At 44.1% G+C, this 16,068-nt stretch overlaps 1 protein-coding gene across 4 annotated transcripts in view; it reads left to right on the top strand.

Annotated features, from left to right (window-relative positions):
- The window catches only part of LOC130362581 (metabotropic glutamate receptor 1), a 443,185-nt gene that overhangs the window by 377,836 nt on the left and 49,281 nt on the right, over positions 1-16,068 (top strand). For all 4 annotated transcript variants that reach the window (XM_056567315.1, XM_056567317.1, XM_056567318.1 and 1 more), the window contains exon 5: positions 15,021-15,267. In XM_056567315.1, coding sequence (XP_056423290.1) covers positions 15,021-15,267 — 247 coding nt within the window. The remainder of the gene's footprint in view (positions 1-15,020; positions 15,268-16,068) is intronic.

Genomic DNA, 16,068 nt, shown 5'->3' with positions numbered 1-16,068 from the left:
GTACATTGTCCATGGATTGTTATTTACTTATATTTTCTGTCAATAAAAAGTTTTGATTCCAAAAAATGTTATCATAGGTTCTGTTCACACAAGAAGACACCAGTTTTCTAAAGTTTGTCATCTGAACAGACACTGGTTTATTTGTTCTGTGCCAATAAAGACATTGCCCTGAAAGAACAAAGGTTCACTGAGTATTAACATACTGTACATTACATTGTTTAAACTATACCTTTTTATCTTTGATATATTTATAAAATGGGAAGAGACATTGCAGGATTTACATTCTTCACGGCGTTGTGTGTTACCAATTGTTTTCTTTGTGGCTATGGTTCCAGCTGGCCCAGATCATTCACAAGATCATCACTTGTAGTTCTGGGCTGAATCCTCAAAGTTCTCATGATCATTGAAACTTCACAAGGTTAGATCTTGCATGGAGCCCCTAACCGAGGGAGTTTGACAGTTATTTTGTCTTACTTCCAATAATCACACCAATTGTTGTAAACTTCTCACCAAGCTGCTTGCCGATGGTCTTGTAGCCCACTTCAGCCTTGAAGTAGGTGTAACGGGACACGGCAGGTGGTGGATCCTCTGGGCCCATGTGGATGATGACGTAAGCCATGCCAGGGAGCGGAGTCTAAGGTGCCGCTGGTTTTCACCAGAGCCCACCGCAAAGCGGGATGGTCTTGCTGCGGCAGGTGGCACCCAGGTTGCTACCCCTTGCACGACTCGTCCACACAGGTAGCTGGAAGGTGGGATGGCACAGAAGGAGACTGGCAGGACATGGCAAGATGGCAGTAGGTCAGGCAGGTAACACAGGTGCAGAGAAGGTAAGGTAGCAAGGAAAAGGTACACGGTAACAGACACAGACTTTCACTATGGCAAAAGGTAACCAAAGATCTGGCAGGGAAACAAAGGAGGAGCTGATATTTAAGGACCAGGGTGTAGGTGTAGACACTTGATTAAATGAGCACTGGCCCTTTAAGAGTGAGAGCTCCGGCAAGCGGGGGCATGCGCACCGGGACTGCGAGGACACGGAGAGACGGAAGATGAGGGAGGTGAGTGACGTGCTGGGATTCACATGCGGACGCATCCTGCGATGCGAATCCCAGCCCCGCCGGCAGCGGGGACATGAGCAAAGAGCGCTCATGGCCGGAGTGCAGGCATTACATTAGGTCTACAATATTGTCCCAGACATCCTTTGACAGCTCTTTGGTGTTGGGCATAGTAGAGAGTTTGTAATCTGATTGATTGCCCCTGTGGAGAGGTGTCTTTTATGCAGGTAACTAGCTGAGATTAGGAACACTCCCTACACTCCTTAAGTGTTGCAAATCTCAGCGGGTTACCTGTATAAAAGACACCTGTAAGCTAGAAATCTGATTCATAGGGGATCAAATACTTTTTTCCTTTACTGTGTATTCCCCACTTCTCCTGATTCCTGCCAATTGGTCCCCACTGTGTCATATTATTTCTGTTTTCTGTGATGCTTCATTCCTGCAGGGACTAATTACTGACTAAACGAGTGTTTTCTGCATTAACAAAATGTCTCCAGGACCAGGTAGAAGAGGACAACTGTGGGGACCTGTCACTGGAATAACAACAGCAAAAAGAGGATTTTATTTTCACTGCATCCTAAAGCCATTTAAACAGATATGGCCAACTAAATAAATTGGGATTGCATTTATCATTTTATAGATTAGAGTGCCCTTGATATGACCTTCCATTCCTGAGATATGAGGGTTTACAGTTTACAGTATAGTTTATAGTATACAGAAAATCAGTCAGATGGGTGTGAACTTAACTTTAATAATTGAAATGAATATCAGGTGATGGGTGGAGTTATACAGTCAGGGGGTGTGTATCAGGCTAAGTTTCCACTTGTTTTATTTTTTTACTGTCAGTTTTTGGAAAACTGACACTGCATTTTTTGAGCCAAAGCCAGAAATGTATTAAAAAAGGAATAGGACATATAAAGGAAGGACTTATACTTCTCCTCCCTTATGGATCCACTTCTGACTTTGGCTCAAAAACTGCAGTGGCAGTAATCCAAAAACTGCCAGAAAAAAAACCAAGTGGGAACATAGCCTTAGGCATAAACGCCCCTCAATGTAAACATATCCTACCCATCACCTAATAATCACTCCCATTATTAAAATTAAGTTCACAACCATATGACTGATTCCCTGAACTGTTAGTAGGTGGGTGATCAGGACCCTTATCTATTTATTGATCTAACATCTAAATGTTTGGGGGGTTGGCCATAGGTCCTCTTTAACTATCTGTGGAGTCTATGTATGAAGTTTAAGGTTGGCACTTATGGCATTGAACTGATTTGGATTCATATACAAATCTACAAGTTACCCAGAAGTGTATGTTTCGGCACTTCTGATCTTCTTTATCTAAAACAAGGACTATCTTCTGTAGTTTACTATTGCATTTATTAATTTCCTTTCTGCAAGTCACTTTAAGGGTAACTGGATATTTTACTCAAAAAGAGGAACATTAACAGATTGCATATATCTTGCTATTTATCCTAAACTAAACCTGCATTAACTAAAGAAGAATCTATGCAGTTATACATCGCCTACTTGTTCGTGGGACAGACTTTTTCCTGTACGTTGATGATATTGATAAATTAAAGGGGTTTCGGTGTTGGGATATGGGTGCACTACTGTGGTAGATGTAAACAATACATTGGCTATCCCTCAACACTGATGTTAAAATTGAGACATTCGCCAGTATATCCTTATATGAAGGACACACCAGAGCCCGCACACCAACGCCAAGGTTTCTCAAATTGGTGCGAGACCTAACGCTAATCCTACCTGTGCTTGATAAGCAAAACAGGGGCCAGTGGGCAATTACGGCAGCATTCGGTTGACTCACAGCTTCCTCCCAGATACCCTCCAGCGTGACTGAGCACACATGCAATGGGAGGAGGGAGGCAAGCTGCAAGCCCCACCTGAGTTGGCTAATATGGGTGCCTGGCCTCACAGGTGCTACCTTAATGCTGCCTTGTAGATATTCAAGGCGCATTAATTTTGGAGTTTACACACCTCCAAATATAAGATTTAAACAAACAACAAAAGAACGTGGTCTCAAATGGCTGGAGGTGCTCAACCCCAAATGCGGTTGTGCATTTATACTGGGGGAGCAGATCCTGCCCTTGTAGTCCGTTGCTACGGGCGATCCCCAGCATAAAAATGAATACAATGGAGGATGCCTGCAGCGGGGTGTTGTCCCCATACAAAGTCAATGGTCACTGAAGCAATTCACTGGCCTTAGCGGTCATGTGCAAGGACAAGTGCATGGGCCAAATGGTTCTTATCGGTCTACACATTCTTTGTTTGTATGCAGTACTGGAGAGATCAGAGAAAAGCTACTAAACTAATACATGGATTGCAGGATAAAACTTACCAGGAAGGTGAGAGGCCCTTAAAGGAACCCTTAAAGGGGTACTCCGGTAGTCAACATGTTTTTCCGTTTTTGACTTACCCTATTTGTTTTGTTTCATTTCTATTCTTGTTGTTTAGCCTACTCTATTTCCGTTCTTTGTTGTCTTTTTATCCCCCACTTTGTTTTCCTATCTTTGCTTCTACTTCCTGTTTCTTGCTGTGCTGAAAACTACAAATCCCAGCATGCCACATGCCTTGCTGGTTTGGGGCGGCTCCTTTTTTGTTTTGTTTGTTTGTTCCGCCCTTTACCCATCCTACTATTTTCCCGGGTCAGCCCCCTTATACACAGCACACTAATATAAATCAGCCTTGGTTGGGATACACTGTCATACACACACAAAAGGGACTACAACTCCCAGCATGTGTCATTCAGGAGTCTTCAGTCTGTGGTATAACACCAGCATGCTGCCTCTGTAGTCTCCTGGGGGTTGTAGTTCACCACACCTCTGTAGGGCATACACCAGTGTTTCCCAACCTGGTTGCCTCCAGGTGTTGCAAAACTACAACTCCCAGCATGCCCTGACAGCCTTTGGGCATGCTAGGAGTTGTAGTTTTGTAACAGCTGGAGGCACACTGGTTGGGAAACACTGGTGTAACATGATGTGTATGCTGAATAGGCTAGAACAGTGTTTCCCAACCAGTGTACCTCCAGCTGTTGCAAATCTACAACTCCCAGCATGCCCAAAGTCTGTCAGAGCATGCTGGGAGTTGTAGTTTTGCAACAGCTGGAGGCACACTGGTTTGTAAACACTAGCATACGCACACACATCAGGGACTACAACTCCCAGCATGTGTCATTCAGGAGTCCCCTCCCCTCCCACCCCCCCTCCCCCTTCCCATGTAGGGGGAGATTTATCAAAACCTGTGCAGAGGAAAACTTGCCCAGTTGCCCATAACAACCAATCAGCTTGCTGCTTTAATTTTCATGAAGGCCTGTGAAAAATGAAAGAAGCAATCTGATTGGTTGCTATGGGCAACTGGACAAGTTTTCCTCTGCACAGGTTTTGATAAATCTCCCCCATAGAGATCATTCCCAGTATGAGATTTATTCCCCTGCAGTCCATACATCCCCAGCCCGTGCACCTTCTCATCCTCCCCTTCAGATAACACTTATCTTCTCTGTGAGGTCCTTCTCCTGTGCAGACCTGTGTCCTTACAATACAGAGCAGGGGGGAGGGGAGGGGCTGTGTACTCAGCTGGATGAGATGAGGGGGTGTGGCTTATTCCTCTCATGCAGACAGGCGGGGGAAAAAAAAAAGCTGTGACATCTTGTCCACAACAGACTCAGAACTGTGGACAAAAGTAAAAGAAAACCCTCTGAACTTCAGAACTTCCTGCCCAACAAACAGGTAGGAAAAACACATACATGCTGCCAAAACATATAAGACATGTATATTGCAAAAAAACAAAACTTACAAAGAAGATGCCATATAGTCAAAAAAATTTACCACCGGAGTACCCCTTTAAAGCGATCTCTGTTGGGGAACCCCTGTCATGACTAGCAATGCCGGCCGCCATGCTCCCTCCATTAACGTCTATGGGAGGAGGCGTGACGGCTATGTACTAGCCATCACTCCCCCTCCTATAGACATGAATGGAGGGGCGTAGCATGATGTTACGAACGCAAAAGCTGCAAGCTTCCGTGGTCTGGACGCCGCCGGATATTTTTTATTTTTATTTACTTTAACGTAATTTTCATTTTTTTTTTTTAATCCTTTTTTGAGAAACCATTCTGGTGAGCATCGAGCTGGCAGTCCGCCATGAGGCAAGCTACCACCTGTTCCAGCCTCTCAGCATCCCCCCCCCCTCGCCCCCTGACTGTGAAACTGCATGTGAAACTGTGAATGTTTCATTCAATCAGTTATGGTTCATTGGATTCGTGTGGTAATTATAGAGGTAATATATGACAACGACCATAGGGCTTCACAATTGAAAAGATTTAGGAGATTTTTTTTAATTTATATTGAAGATTTTTTAATAAATTAACAAGTTAAATGTGCCAGCAGCAAGATGAGATCACATGTCGGCACAATGACAGAGCCTGATAAATTGGAATGAGCAAACTATTACCTCTGGAATTACCACATTAATCCAATTCTGGTGTGCATCGGACCCATTCTTGTAAGCATTGAGCTAGCGGTCCACACCGAGGCGATCTTCCACCTGTTTAAGCCCTTACCTCTCAGACCCCCCCCCCCCCCCCGCCCCGACTTTGAAACTGCGTATGTTTCATTTAATCAGTTATGGTTCATTTTTATGGCTCCAACCTGTTTCATTGGGATTTGTGTGGTTTTATCACGCCAACCTGTTTCATAGTGGCAAAATGACAGAGCCTGGTAATTGGAGTGAGCAAACTTTAAATCTGTTTTTGAGGACCCATTGGAGGGCAAGTCTGGTGCCAGGAGCCACGGTAATTCCAGTTCCAATAGTGTATAATTTGCTGCAGTGAAAAAGCTTGTATTTGTATCTTAAAATTGGGTTTGGGTTCCTCCGCGAGGCGAGCTACCACCTGTTCAAGCCCCTGCCTCTCAGCGCCCCGCCCCTACTCCCCCCCCCCCCGTGAAACTGCGTATAAAACTGCAAATGTTTCATTTAATCAGTTATGGTTAATTTTTATCACTCCAACCTGTTTCATTGGATTCTTGTGGTAATTCCAGAGGTCATATATGGCGACGACCATAGGGCCTCACAATTGAAGAGATTTTTTTTTTATTTCAATTGAAGATTTTGAATGGATTCACAGGTTTAATGTGCCAGCAGCATGTGGCGATCACATGACAGCACAATGACAGTGCCTGGTAATTGGAATGAACAATCTTTAAATCCTTTTTTAAAGACCCAATAGAGGGCAAGTCTGGTGCCAGCAGCCATGGTCCTTCTAGCTCCAATAGGGTATAATTGCTGCAGTGTATAAGTTGCTCCAGTGAAAAAGTTTGTTTTTTTATCTTAAAATCAAGTTGGGGTTCCGCCGTGAGGAGAGTGGCCACCTATCACAACACCCGGCCTCTCAGTGCCCCCCAATGCTCATAATTATGTGTCCTGGGTTCCCGAAGCGTTTACTTTGAACTAATACTGTATGACAACTAAAGAAATATAATTATGAGATCACATGGTGGCACAATGACAGAGCCTGGAGGTGGCAGCAGCATGACGAGAACATACGGTGACAGTCTGACACAGCCTGGAGGTAGCATCAGCATGAGGAGAACATATGGCGGCAGAATGACACAGCCTGGAGGTGGCGACAGCATGAGAAGAACATATGGTGCAGAATGACACAGCCTGGAGGTGGCGCCAGCATGAGGAGACCATATAGTGGCAGAATGACACAGCCTTGAGGTGGCGGCAGGATGAGGAGACCATATAGTGGCAGAATGACATAGCCTGGAGGTGGCATCAGCATGAGAAGAACATATGGTGGCAGAATGACATAGCCTGGAGGTGGCGGCATGAGGAGAACATATGGTGGCAGAATGACACAGCCTGGAGGTGGCATCAGCAGCATCAGAAGTCCTGAAAGTGACCCGGTGACCGAGTGGGGTGGTGGGTGGCAATACCAGTACCCGCTGATGAAGGTAGGTGAAAGAAGGAGCACTTGGCATCAGATGTGTGGCATCAGGCAGGTGGTAGAATCAGAATAGTAGCTGAAGCACGTAGGCAGAAGAAAACGGTCAAAGTGTTGTTGTGCACAAGTAAGTATTGAGGATACGCATTAGGTAAAACTTAACTTTTAATAATATTCTTAGGATAAAATATATGGACCCAAAATATTTTTGAAATTAAACAAAAGGAAAGGTGTGCAAAAAACACCATGTGCCACCTATACCACCAAGTAACCCACACAGAAACCTCTCCCTATTTCCACCAAAAACCCTGCCATTTCCCAGGGTTTTTAGGTAGAAATAGGGAGAAGTTCCTGCGTGTGGCCACCTTTTATAGGGCAAGTAACACTTGCCAAGTAGGGAATCAATAGGGTGAGAGTAGGGCCTTACATGTGAAGTTTTTACCCCTGCATGTTACAATGGACCTTATGTTGTTACCTTCCACCCTTTTAAAGGTTTTTGCATCCCATTAATACTTGGTGATGTAGGAGGCACATGGTGTTTTTTGCACACCTTTCCTTTTTTTATTTAAAAAGAATTTTGGGTACACATATTTTATCCTAAGAAAAGTTAAGTTTTAGGTAATGCATATCCTCAATACTTACTTGTGGTCTTATGCAGAGGAATTTCTGTAACTGGGGAGCAGCACCTTAAATATTTTTAGCTGTATCCATATTTGTAAAGTGTTGGTGTGGCACCATGGTTAATCTATTTTCATGCCACATGCATTGGTGGGTGGAAATCCTGGCTGATCCAAGCCTGATTCATCTTCACAAAGGTCAGTCCCTCCACATTTTTGGTGGACAGTTCACCTTGGGGTTACTATGGCCCCCGCTGCAATAAACACTGACTCTGATGGAACATTACTGGCCGGGCAGGACAGATTTTCCAGGGCAAACTCTGCTTGTTGTGGACACAAATCCAGTTTGGCTTCCCAGAAGACCAGCAGATCTTCAAGGTGTGTTGGCAGGGTCATGTCAAGGTATGGCACCCCCTGCTGGTTCAGGTCCTGCTCAAGATCTACCTGCTGCTGATGAGTTGCTTCACGATGCGAGTGAAGAAAGCTACTCATCAATGACTGTAGGCTCAGGCTGCTGCTGATGGAGCTTGTACTGCTCATGCCACCCCATCCCTCCCCAGCAGCCAAAGTAGCGGAATGTGAGTGCAGAGAGCCCCCCAATTCAGGCCTGCGAGAGTATAGATGATGGCGCAGATAGGCATCAGCCAAGTGACTACTTAGGATGTCTCTGTAGTAGGTCAGTTTGTCCTCCCTCTCAGTGGGTGTAAAAAAGGTTACAATTCTTCGGTTACTACGCAAGCAAGTGAGCATGCATCGTGCCATTTGTGAAAGTGACTCAGACAAACTTCCTGCCACCATTTCCACTGCATGCTTCCACGGTGTGTCTTTGTCCTCTGTCTCGTTTTCCTCATCACCCTGTAGCTCCTCTGGCTGCTCCTGCTCCTCCTCTCCTTTCAGATGACTAGAAAAACCACCTATTTCATTACACATTGCCTATGCTCCACTGTCCCCATCCTCCTCCTCCTCTCCCAGTTCAGCCCAAAAATGTGGCCGAGAGATGTAGGCACCACGTCTCCAGTGCCCTGACCAGCCATTGTTTCCACCATCTGTTGTGGGAAATGAAGCAGTGGAATGATGTCGTTCATCCCGTAATTCTGGGGACTGACTAACTCAAAGGGCCTGAGCAAACAGCAGGTGTCACGTATAAACTGCCACTGGTTGACATTGAAGTTACACAGGTAAGTACCCCTATCCACTTGGATCATAAAGAAATCGTTGATTGCCTTTCTCTGTTTGTATAGTTGGTCCAACATATGAAGGGTGGAATTCCAATGGGTGGAAACATTGCATATCAGACTATGTTGGGGGATGCTGTTCTGATGCTGCAAATCAAGGAGGGCGTGCTTTGTGGTGTACGAGTGGCTGAAGTGCATGCAAAGTTTTCTTGCCATTCTTAGGATGCCTTGCAATTGGGTGGAAGACTTTAGGAAATGTTTGACAACCAGATTGAACAAGTGTGCCATGCAGGTCCCATGGCTCAGCCTTGCTTGACGCAGCGCAGACAAGATGTTCTTCCCGTTGTCGGTCACCATGGTTCCCATTTCCAGTTGAGAAAGCCATGATTCAATTTCTTGATGAATCACTTTCAGCAGTTCCTCCCCTGTGTGACTCCATTTGCCAAGGTAAACCAGGTGAAGAACAGCGTGACACCACTGTACCCTGCCCACATGGTGTGCTGGAGGGGCACTGAGACTTGTTCGTGCAGTGGAGGCTGAGGACATGGCAGAGGATGAGGAGGCAGAGTCGGACATTGTCACAGGACCAACGACTTGAGAGCGTGGAGGCGGAAGCGGCGTGACCTGTCCAAGGTGCTGGTGTGGCTGTGCAGGAGCCACATTCACCCAGTGGGCAGTAAAGGACATGTATTGTCCCTGACTGTAGTTACAGCTCCACACGTCGGTGCTGCCATGCACTTTGGTAAACACCGACAGGCTCAAGGACTGGCCCACCTTCTGTTCCACATATATATGCAGGGCTGGTACTGCATTTTTAGAAAAGAAATGATGGCTTGGGACTCTACACCTTGGCTCAGCACAAGCCATAAATTATCTGAAAGGTGCAGAGTCCACCACTTGAAAAGGGAGGGACTGCAGCACCAGCAACTTGGACAGGAGCAGCTTCTGCGCTGTTGGATGAGTGGGCGCATACTGCTGTCTCTTGGACATCACTTTGATGATGGATTGCTGCCGGAATGACTGACAGCTCCCTTCGGCTGAGGTGGTGGAGCCTTGGCTGGCTTAAACAGGGAGCGGCGTGCCACTGGGTGATGCAACTGTTGCTGCAGCAGGCTGAACCACCGCATCGAAGCCACAGTTCTGCCAGGCCGCTTTATGGTGACGCTGCATGTGTTGACGCAGGGCCGTGGTGCCAAAATTGGAACCCTGGCCACGCTTCACTTCTGCCGACACATCTTGCACATCGCCATGTTAACATCCTCCGGATGCTTGAAGAAAAACTGCCACCCCAACAGTCCGTACTGACTGACTGCTACTGCTGCCGACTCCAGGAACCCCTGTTCCACTACCTCCCGGACAGGTTGGCTGCCGCAAAGCAGGTGGTCTACCCCGGGTACATTTGGCTCCAGACTTCCTACTGCTGCCACTTTGCTGACTCCCAACCATGCTACCAACTTGCTGGCTCAACTGCTGCCTCACGGGCAACCTGCAACCCTCTTCTCCAGATGATGATGAAGCTCCTTCTGCACCCGGCTCCCAAGTGCGATCGGCTTCATCAGCATCGATGTTGTATCTGCATGTCACTGATATCCTCCTCAGGTTCCTCAACTGTGTCTGTTTCAGGAGCCTGAACACTCGCAACATCACCTCCCACAACACTCTCCTCATCACTACTTGCCCGCCTAGCAGAGGAAGCGGCAGATGGCTCCTCCAATTCTTGGCTGGGCAGTAGCTGCTTACTGTCCTCTAGTAGATTGTCCTCACTAAATAGTGTAGCTGAATCCACAACATACAATATTTCTGTGGGGAAGGGAACAGAATAGGAAAGAGGCAATTGGAGGACAGGGACTGTTCACAGGTCATGACAAATGAGGGTTGTGTCTGAGGAATCCACCGACTGTTGACTGGGGGCGTCAGATGTCACTTGGGATGAAGTGGATGACCGAGTTAACCAATCAATGACGGCAGATGGGTTGCTGGTCGAGACACAACCGCTAGCTGATACCGGGAGATCAGGTCTCTCGCTGTGACTCCTGTTGCCACGCACCCCTAGTCTGGTGCTACCTCTGCCTGATGAATTTAGACCTCTGCCACTCCTCTGTGCACATTCTGGCACTTCTCTGCCTGACATATTTATACACCAGCTAAGTGCATATATGTTTCACTTATCAGAGGAAAATACACCCCAGCACGCTTACACCTGAATTGGGAGTTAAAAGCAGGTGTGTAGGTATTGCTGGCCTTTAACAGTAACTGTCCCTTATAAGTTTAACAGGAAAAAAAACATACACAGCCTGAGTGTATGTATAGGTTACACCTATGTGACGACAATACGCCCTAGTATGGTTAAACCTGAATTAGGCATTACAAGCTGGTGTGTAGGTATTGCTGGACTTTAACAGTAACTGGCCCTTATGAGTTTAACAGGAAAAAAAGGTACACAGCCTAGGTGTACGTATAGGTTACACCTATGTGAAGACAATATGTCCTAGTACAGTTAAACATTAATTAGGCGTTAAAAGCAGGTGTGTAGGTATTGCTGGCCTTCAACAGTAACTGTTCCCTTATGAGTTTATCAGGAAAAAAAAGTACACAGCCTGAGTGTACGTATCTGTATAAAAGAGAAAAGAGAAAGACCAACGGGCGGCGCCTCGTGTATTACCCCAATATATATGTGTAGGAGGTGGGGGGAATAAGGGGATGACCCCACATGGTTTATAGATGGCCGCTCACCTCAAGACGGTAGTAATAGGCATATAACCCCAACAACATGGGGTACCATCAAGCCTAGAGAAGCTGTCAAGCCAGTGAATTGCAGGAGTCGACCCAAGTCGTCCTGTAGAAATGTGAGTGGAGAGTGCGGCAAAAAGAACCCTTAAGACCGGCGCTGCGACTATTAGGAGTGGTAATGCTGTAATCCAGGTAGTGGAGGAAGCAATGATGAAGTCCAGGTAGTGATAAAGATCCTCAGCAGGATCATTTATTGACAAAAGATAAAGGATTACGCGTTTCGGGAGGAGCCCTCCCTTCCTCAGATCAGGGTCTGATCCTGATCCCTGATCTGAGGAAGAGAGGGCTCCTCCCAAAACGCGTAATCCTTTATCTTTTGTCAATAAAGGATCCTGCTGAGGATCTTTATCACTACCTGGACTTCATCATTGCTTCCTCCACTACCTGGATTACAGCATTACCACTCCTAATAGTCGCAGCGCCGGTCTCAAGGGTTCTTTTTGCCGCACTCTCTACTCACATGAGTGTACGTATAGGTTACACCTATGTGAGGACAATACACCCTAGTACGGTTAAACCTGAATTAGGCATTAAAAGCACGTGACTATGTCTTTTAGTGCTTACACGAACTAGCCCCTATTAGGTTTAGAGTAGTACACCCCAGTACAGCAACAGAAAAGACACACAATGTCTGCTCTCTCTGTTAAGAATCCCAGAAATGCCTGTTTGCAGCAATGGCTGCCGATTACATAGGACTGTGACATCACAGGGGCTGGCTGGCTGCTGATAGGCTGCATGCCATCATGTGATTCACGGTCATCCCTCCCACCTTCCCAGAATTCCTTGCCCCATGTCCTCACATGGGGCAGGGAATGGAGTTTAATGATGTGATTCGTTTTATCGAATCGCGGCAATATTAGGATTTGTTGCAAATCAAATTTTTCAGGAAATTCGCAATGAATTCAGACTCATGCGATTCGATTTGCTCATCTCTAATCGCGAGGGTTCCCAGCGGCGGGACCCCCACGATCTAACATCTTATTCCCTATCCTTTGGATTGGGGATAAGATGTTTACAGCGGAGTACCCCTTTAACATGTACAGCTTGGAAGAAAGACAAGACAGAGGGGATATGATAGAAACTTTAAAATACATAAAGGGCAAAAACACGGTAAAGGAGGCGAGCATTTTTTAAAGAAGAAAATCTACCACAATAGGACAATGTTTTATATTAGAGGAGCAAAGGTTTATACAGTAATATGAGGAAGTAATTACTTTACTGAGAGAGTAGTGGATGTATGGAATAGCCTTCCTGCAGAAGTGGTAGCTGCAAATACAGTGAAGGATTTTAAGCATGTATGGGATAGGCATAAAGTTATCCTTCATAGAAAATAGGGCCAGGGACTATTCATAGTATTCAGAAATATTGGGCAGACTAGATGGGCCAAATGGTTCTTATCTGGCGACACATTCTATGTTTCTATGTGGCCAGTGTTTGGCTGCAGTGTCCCTTGCACAGTATACAGTGGCATCATGGGAGTACTTTTGTCAGGGACCCCACAGCAGCGGCATTGATCAGGAGGCCAGCGGAGGAGGCAAAACAGCTTATAAAAGCATCTTTCCTGCCTGTATTTAACCTAACTATATGGCATGTGGTCATTAACAAGGCATAGAGCAGATACAGAAGCTGAGCCTGCTTCATACTCAGTAGGTTCCATCAGTGACAGCCTCAAAGATCACTCAAATGTTGGTAGTTTACCCCCCCCCCCCTTAGATGCTGCAGTCAATAGCAACTTCAGCATCTAGGGAGCTATTAGTTTGTATGTACTAGCAACTAACCAAATGATTGATTGTACAAATATGGTAGGAGGACTAAAAAAGAAAGAAAATTTTTTTTTAATAGGTTTTACTATGAAAAAAAATTCTAATAAAGTCACTTTACATTTACTCCGAATGGTACCAATAAAAAACCAAGCTCATTGCCCCAAAAAATAGTAATGGTCCCATACTCTGAATAAAATTAACATGTCAATGTTACTACAAGGTGAATGGCATAGAAACTGATTCCCCCAAATTTTTGCTGTGGGTTTTTTTTTTTTTCTTTTTCATTTTCCCCCACAAATTTATTTTTGTTTGGCAGTACTTTTTTTTAATATTAAGGGTGTCATTACAATGTACAATTGGTCCGGTATTTAAAAAAAAAAAATAAAAATAAAAAGAACAAGCCCTCATAGGGATCTGTCAAAGGAAAAGTAAAAGTGTTATAGCTGGTCTTTAATAGGTTAGCAGGAAGCTCTGCATTCGGAGTAAATTTATAAAAGATACACCTTTCACAGAAGAAGTACTGTAACTACAGTTTCCTGTCTTGCTCAGTTTTCCAGGCACTTTGCTTCCACCATGGTCTTCTTAAATTCTGGAGCTGTGGGATGTTTCGGTGGGCTATCTACTGCAGAGTCCCTGAGGTTTGCACACATAAATCCCTTTCAATGACCTGACCATGAATCCGTGTCTTTCCTATTAGACGCTTCACTGATAACATTTTCAGAGATTTGTTATATCAATTTGGCAATTAGGTGTCATTGACTCAGCTGTCGTAGGGAATTAGCGAAACATATTTATATACATTAATGATCGATTAATATTGACTGAACTGAGTGTTCAGATAGAAGACGTGTTCGAGAGCACCCCTTAGAAATAAGAGTAACAAGATATGGTGCATATATAGTGTTACACTTTAATTATATACTTCATGTATATAACATCTTTCCTTCTGCAAATATTACAGCATAGACTTCATGTGAATTGTGGTGCATGCTTATGTGATGCATACATTACAGAAAAACAGGCAGGCTCTGGATTCTGTCTCTAAGGCTCCTGTATGTAACACAGGTATCTCGCAGATTATGACGGGAGATAGTAATGGGAGAGTGCATGCACTATTTCTTCCATTCAATCGGCCATCACAAAATAACAGGCAATAACGGGTTAAAACGGCTATTAGAAAAATCCCATAGACTATAATGGGATTTTCTAACGTATGTTAGGGATTTTCTAATGGTGGTTTAACGGGTGTTAAATAACAGGAACTTTTCATATTGTGAAAGCAGCCTAAGTATATTAGAAAGGTTAAGGTTTTTGATTCTGACAGTGCCTATTAAATTTTAACAATATTTACATCCAGACACTATGGCGGACACATCACTTTCCTATCGGCCTACAACCATTTTATGCTATCACATGCTTTTTCAAGGCCTCAGATGCAACTGCAAAATATATAGTTGATTTAGTAGTATTACTGTATTATTCTTCCTGTTTTAACTGGTCTTTGAAATCATCAAATGCTCCTAATCCCAAATACAATTTTAATGTTTTGTTCTCATTTATTGTAATGAGAAAGTAAGTGGAAATAACACCAAGCTGTATTTTCAATACCATTATGAATGCAATATTTTCTGAATCTATGATTTTTATTTTCTTTTTAGGTAATGAAAGCTTAGAAGAAAACTATGTACAGGATAGCAAAATGGGATTTGTCATTAATGCAATCTATGCAATGGCTCATGGCCTCCATAACATGCATTCAGCCATGTGCCCAAAACATGTTGGTTTGTGTGATGCAATGAGACCTATTGACGGCAGCAAACTGCTTGAATTTCTGATAAACAGTCGATTTGTTGGTGTCTCCGGAGAAGATATTTGGTTTGATGAAAAAGGAGATGCCCCTGGAAGGTAAGCGTTTGGTTTGTATCAAGAAAGAATTAGAAAACATGTGATAGGAGCTTTTACAGCATCAATAAATTAAGATGTTTTCTTTTGAAAAGCGTACTTACTATATGACAAACAGCATAATAAACTATAAGGTATGGATTATCTGACACATGTTTGTAAGGTACATATTGCACCTTAGTCACATGCAAAATATGTAGGGAATAGAGTGCAGTTAAAAGGGGATTTATGTTTCATGATACAAAAAAATCCTGCATTTTTGGGGTTTTTATATTTCCGACACTTAATACGGTTTATCAGCACTCTAGACGTCTATGCCGAGAAAAGGTCAGGTTTGCACTCAGCCAGGGAACAGTCTACAATGCCACTCGCTTCCCTGCCTTATGATCACAACGGGTTTCAGGAGTAAGACCTGATGTGATCACAAGGTTTGACATGTCTGAGGAGCATTTTAAAAGTTGTTTTTAATAATTTATAACCTTTTAAAGACAATGGACACCTTTGTACTAAAATGTGTTTGTTATTTATTTTTTTCCTGATTGAAAAATTTCTAAAAATTGTCTGATAATTTTGCTGCTACTTAGAGTTAGGCTATGTTGACATTCTACCATTCCATTTTGCAAAGCTTGCAGTTTTGCGGAATTCGGTCAGAATTAGGGTGGAATTTCTGTGTGCTCAAAACTCTGCAGAAATTCAAAGACCTATTGACTTCAATGGGATTCTGCCTGGAATTCTGTAAAAACTACTGACAGGTTCAATGTTTTTTATGTTTAATCTGGAAAGCAGAATTTCCACTGCAGAATT

This window comes from Hyla sarda, chromosome 3 (assembly GCF_029499605.1).
Source record: "Hyla sarda isolate aHylSar1 chromosome 3, aHylSar1.hap1, whole genome shotgun sequence".
NCBI lineage: Eukaryota > Metazoa > Chordata > Amphibia > Anura > Hylidae > Hyla > Hyla sarda.
This window is presented reverse-complemented; position numbering and strand designations above follow the sequence as displayed.